Source organism: Hirundo rustica, chromosome 20 (assembly GCF_015227805.2).
Source record: "Hirundo rustica isolate bHirRus1 chromosome 20, bHirRus1.pri.v3, whole genome shotgun sequence".
In the NCBI taxonomy this organism is placed as follows: domain Eukaryota; kingdom Metazoa; phylum Chordata; class Aves; order Passeriformes; family Hirundinidae; genus Hirundo; species Hirundo rustica.
The window spans coordinates 6,005,678-6,011,230 of NC_053469.1; the positions used below are offsets into that span (position 1 = coordinate 6,005,678).

The 5,553-nt window shown below is 52.6% G+C and overlaps 1 protein-coding gene across 3 annotated transcripts; it reads right to left on the reverse strand.

Annotated features, from left to right (window-relative positions):
• Positions 1–729: 729 nt before the first annotated feature.
• NAIF1 (nuclear apoptosis inducing factor 1) lies at positions 730–4,720 on the reverse strand. 3 transcript variants are annotated; one of them, XM_040083628.1, is made up of 3 exons: positions 4,158–4,720; positions 2,860–3,309; positions 730–2,270 (listed from the first exon to the last, which is right to left on the reverse strand). In XM_040083628.1, the coding sequence occupies exons 1-3, from the start codon at positions 4,666–4,668 to the stop codon at positions 2,260–2,262; spliced, it is 972 nt and encodes a 323-aa protein (XP_039939562.1). In that variant the 5' UTR covers positions 4,669–4,720; the 3' UTR covers positions 730–2,259. The 3 variants fall into 3 exon arrangements, with proteins under 3 accessions (XP_039939562.1, XP_039939563.1, XP_039939561.1); XM_040083629.1 differs by having other exon boundaries at positions 730–2,278; XM_040083627.1 differs by having other exon boundaries at positions 730–3,309.
• Positions 4,721–5,553: the final 833 nt, after the last annotated feature.

Genomic DNA, 5,553 nt, shown 5'->3' on the forward strand with positions numbered 1-5,553 from the left:
ACATCTATAAATATTACTCCTTAGCTTTTGTTCCGTTTGGGCATCAGTTGCCTGTTCACTTGAATGTCCTGTCAGTGTCCTGTTCACCCATTTATCCTGGTTTTAACATTAAGGGACATTTTCTCTGTCCCTCCCCAAGTTTGCTAACTTCTTCGTGAACAACAACCAAGCCTCTCATTGTACAGTTCACCCTATTTTTAAAATGTTGCTACATATTTTTAATGAGAAAAAAAATCTGTACACAGAACACACACTTGAATGCTGCTGGCCTGACTAAGCTCTGCATTTATCCTGAAAAGACAAGAAAAATGGGTGGCTCCAATGGCAACATGTTTACTCCTCTAGAAAAGCAACACAGATGAAGTGCTTAGTCACTGAAAAAAATGCACACTGCAATTTAAAGCCAAAGGCTGATATTTCTACCATTATTTTAGGCTATTGTGGCATCTTCTGAGCAGTTGGGAGACTACTGTACTTCAGTAATCCATCAAACACTGAAATAACTTGTGCTCCAAGGTAAGCCTGTAAAAGCTGTTATTTGAAAAAGACTGTAATTATGTAAATACAAGGCCATAAGGTTCATAAACAAGAGGAAAAGCTACTGTGACTTGTAGTTATTCACAGCTCTCCTCGGTCCCCTCACAGTGAGGATTCTGTGTTGCAAAGTTGTTGCTATGATCTCATTTCCACTTCTGCCTTGGCATGCAACAATGAACTGACACAGCCTGCTTACCAAAATGTATTTTTTATTAAAATTCATATTTGAAAAGGAGAGATCATTACACAAATGAGGTAAACCAACACATATGACATAGTTCTCACTTTAAAAATAAATCTCAATTCAGCAATTGATTTGATTCCACAAAGTCTAAGAGGAAGAGTCAGGTTAAGTGCTACTCATGTAGTGAGATGCCAGACAAGGCAGGATCCACCCTGACTCAGTTTGGAGGTGTCAGTCCCAAGGGGTTGGGGGTCTTCCAGGGACCAAACCCTTCTCACTGTGTTGTCCTTTTCTCCCGCATCAGATTTGTAGACAAGAGGAGATGAGTAAAGATCAGGGACCAACAGCGGTGACCTCTTCACCTACTGCTCTACCCAGGGGGGCCCCATCAGCATCTCCCCATTAAAGGCTGTGTAAAGGTTTCATTTGATTGTGCAAATTCACTCCCTTGTCAGCCCTAAAGGAGACTTAACAGCAAGTAAATACCAGCTCTGGAAAAGTTCCATTTCAGATGTAATAATCTGGCAAGCAACAAGCCTGCTAAATGTAAGCCACTTTGCAAGGTAGAAGGAGAAGACTTACACTTCCTTTTTTCCTTTCCCTAAGTTTTCTTCCATGCATGTACAAGTGGACCTTTAATCTGGAAGTTTATGAAGTTACTGCAAGTCTGTGAGAATCATGTTGAGCATCCTGTGCAATTAAGCTTTCTTGTTAAGGACCAAGCCCCACAGCCTGAATGCCTCAGAAATGGCTGTAATGTTGTTTCACCCTGTGTAACGGTATAGGATAGTGAGGAGAATCTCAGCTCTGTTTCTCAGGATGAGGCCAGCCAGCAGACAAACATGGAATGGCTAGACTCGCTTCCAGCTCCCAAACAGTACAAAACAAACACCACCAGCAGCAGAACCAAGTAATGCCCCAAAATTCATTAAAATCAGTGGCTGACAAACTCCTAAACATTGGGAATTCCTGTGTGACTGCAGCTTAGTCCAGGACCTTAGTCCAGGTCCACTTTAATGGATCAAGGTGTTCTGGAGGTGACAAACTATGCAGATAAGGCAGAGATGGAGTTTCACCGTTCCATCCACCCAACTGAAACTCATCCAGGCCCTTGGGTGTTTACGCTGCGACAAATAAAGACATTGCACCAAGACGTATCCCAGGAGAGTTTCTGGCACCCAAGACATGAAACTTTCATCACATCTGCCAACTTGACAGAGAAATTTCATGACTGCAAGCAGATAAAACAAGAGGTGAACGCACTGCTTCAATCCCACTTCAATCCTCAGGGGAGGTAGGCGGGATTTAAATTGCACAGAGGCTGGGTGCTGGTCTGCATGGGCTGGATGTGACGCTGCAGGAGCACGATCCATAGCTCCCGGTGCTATGGAAGTTTCTACCACATCTGGTACCACGTTTCCAATAAATGCTTTCAGTGAGAGCCAGAAATGCATTCACTATGTGCACTATGGGTTCACAGTCACTGTACCTTGACAGCTGCAGCACTGATAGCCCGACAAAACTCTCCACATTAGAAGTCAGTTAAAGGCTATAGATCTCGAGAGAGAGACAAAAAGAGAGGTGTCATACTTGAGACAGATTTTTTTTCAAACAGAAATTAAAAAATAACTTTTTAAAAAATAAATCTAATGTTTGAGGAACTAAAGCAATCCATGTTAAGTTGCTGGTATATTACACATCCTGCTATGTCTCTGTATGAGAGTCTGAAAAGGCAGATTAGCACAAGAGTACCAGTGAAAGCTCTTTGGACTCAGCCAAACTCCAGGGGAGCCATTCACACTAAGAAGAGACAGCACCCCTTGCTCCTAAGTGTCCTCTGCCAGCATGGGCAGGTTTTTAGCATGGCAGATGTCCCACAGAATCACAGAATTGTTTAGGTTGGAAAAGACTTTTAAGATCATTGAGTTCAACCGCTTCCACAGCACTGCCACATTCACCGCTAACCCATGCCTCCAAGTGCCATATCTACAGATGTTTTAAACCCCTCCAGGAACGGTGACTCCACCACTGCCCTGGGCAGCCTGTGCCAGGGCCTGACACCCCTTTCAGGGAAGAAATTTTTCCTAGCATCAATCTAAAGCTCCCCTCCCATCACTGTTTCTTTCACTGGATCATACCATCTTGCTGCCCTGTCTGGCCAGGGTCAGCGGTGACCGATGGGCTGGGCGTATTGCTCTGCAAAAATCGACGGAAGTCCTTAATCATGGGGCGGAGGACCTGGATGAGGGCACTCAGTGCTGCCTGTGTCCCCTCCATGGCCTGTGCCTGCCGTTCCTGGGCACACGCCTGCACCTCCTGCGAGCGGCGAATCATCTGCAGCAAATCATTCTGCTGCTCCAGGTGCTGGGCAATCTCCTTCACGTGCAGGTTGGTTACTCGCTGCTCCTGCAGGAGCTTGGCTGAGTTCAGGGCAATGCGGCTTTTCAGCTCCTGGGGCTTGGCAGACATCTCGTGTTGATGGGCCATCATCTCCAAGGGTGCCTCGGCGGTGACGGTGGTGGGGGCTTCCGTGGTGCAGTACTCCACAACCCCGTCCTCCAGACTGTGGTAGGTTGTCTCTGCAGGAACTGAGAACAAAGGACAGAAAGGGAGTCAGGAGTAGCTGTGACACAGGATTTTTATCTACGGGACTATTCAGTGAGTATCACAGGAATACAGTCTGTTCAGTGAGATAACATACAATGGCCAGCAACACATAAAATGACCTTATTTAAGTCTACTCCACCCTCAGTCAAGCTTCCTTCTGGGCTGTACAATCCGAAGCAATAGGGAATGCCTTATCTGTCCAGACAATATCATTTCTCAACCTCCAGTTTAGAACAATCTTTCCAATCAGCATTAACTGACTGACATAACAGTGGAGAGAAGACCCAGAATGGCCCCTGTCGGTAGAAGAGCAGCTCTTTGGGACACTGCACAGTGGAAAAATCAGCCCTGAAGATGCTTTTTCCCCTGCTTTTGTTCCCAGAGAGTCACTGAATAATCTCCCAAGGTGCAATGGGTCCTTGATTCCCTTGATCTTAAGGCTGAGTCCAGCTGCCAAAGCTGACTTTCAGTAAGCTCATGTCTTGAGGCCACTCCCCTACAGCACAAGGGCAGACTGGGAGGAGCATTTCTTTACAGAGACGTGGGGATTTCTTTTTGTTGGGGCTTCTGTCTGTCCAAAGAACTTGTGGGCACCCTATCCCTGGAAATGTTCAAGGCCAGGCTGGATGCAGCAACCTGGTCTAGCAGAAGGTGTCCCTGCCCATGGCAGGGGGTTGGAAGTGGGCGCTCTTTAAGGTCTTTTCCAACCAAAACCATCCTGTGGCTCTCTCCCCACACAAGGCTCGGGGTCTCCTCGCAGAGGGGGTGTCAGGGCCTCTGTGTGACCCTCCAGTGCAGCCCAGAGCGTTCCGGCGGGCGCAGCACTCACTCTGGGTCAGGGTGACCGTGGTGGCCGACGCGGTGATGGGGATCTCGCTCCCGTCACCCGCGCCGCAGTCGCCGCTCGGCAGGCTGATGATGGTGGCCTCTCCCAGCAGGTTGCAGATGCGCTGCTGCATGGGGGTGAGGATCACCGGGGCGGCCGCGGCGCCCGCCGGGTCCTCGCCCTCGGGCCCGTTGCCGCCGCCGTTGTGGTTCTCGCCTCCCCCTTCCATGGCAGCCCGCACTTGGGCCACTTTGCGCCGCACCTCGGTCTTGAGGTCGGACCACTTCTTCTTGACCTCGGGCAGCTCGCGGTGGCAGGTGGCGACGGCGTTGACGCGGCGCAGGATGTCGTGCCAGGCGGCGGCCTTGGCGGCCAGCGGCACGCCCGCGTTGAAGTGGTTGACGAGGAGGTGCTTTCCCCGCTCCAGCTCCTCCACGATGATCTCCACCTCCCGCTCCGAGAAGTTCATCTTCCGCTTCTTGGTCGGGGGCGCCGGCGGCGACGCCATGGCCATGGGGGGCACCGGGGACGGGGCACGGGGTCACACCTGGGGGGCCTGGGGGACGCTGGGCAGGGCCCAGGGGCGGCAGGGCCCCCCCACCCCCGGGGCCGGGGACAACAGGGGGGCCCCGAGGCCCCTCAGGGCCCGGAGGGGTCGGTCCCCCCCGCTCCCCCTTTGGCACCGCCAACGATACGCAAATTGCGTACGGCGCCCGCCCGGCAGCCCCGCGCAACGGCCCCCGCCCTGCGGCACTGGCGTAATGGCTTCCAGAATCGGCCCCTCTTCCTGCCACACCTGATTGGCCGGCCCGCCTGCCCGTCAAGCAAGTTTCCCGCCTTCCGCCTGCATTGCCGCACTATTATTGGTCAGTAGCCCCGTCCATCAGGCAACCAACGGGCGGCTCCGCCCCGCCGCTGGTCTCAGGGCACTGGGCCTGCGTGGGGCCGGTGACGGGTTGGGCCCGCCCGTGGATTTCCTCGCTCCAATCCCATTGGGTGTTTCTCCTGTCCATCAATCCAGAGCGCGCACCTCTTTCCAACCCACCGGGTGCGCGCGACGTCCGTCAAGCTCAAACCGACTCCCGGCTCTGATTGGAGACATTCGCTTTATCGCCGCCTTTCCAGGGGGTTCAGCCAATTGCGGTTTGGCCCGCGCGCCTGCCCCGCTCCCTGCGCAACACTCAGAAACACCGCGGCGCTTCCTTCCCATTGGTGGAGCCGAGGGCGTCTCCTGTGACGTCACGATCCGCCGCTACACGTGAGGGTCGCGGGGCGTGCCCCAGGGCGTGTCGCCCGCTGTGATTGGCCGGCGCCAGGCATCACGTGGCGACGACGGCGCGTGGCGCGAAGGCGGAAGCGGCGCCATTTGCCGGTGCCGCGGGTGTGAGGGGTGGTCGGT

Coding starts and splice junctions, on each gene's coding strand:
- NAIF1 (XM_040083627.1), bottom strand. CDS start 4,668: ATGGCCATGGCGTCGCCGCCGGCGCCCCCGACCAAGAAGCGGAAGATG. Junction 3,310..4,157: donor CACGGTCACCCTGACCCAGA/GTGAGTGCTGCG, acceptor CTTTGTTCTCAG/TTCCTGCAGAGACAACCTAC.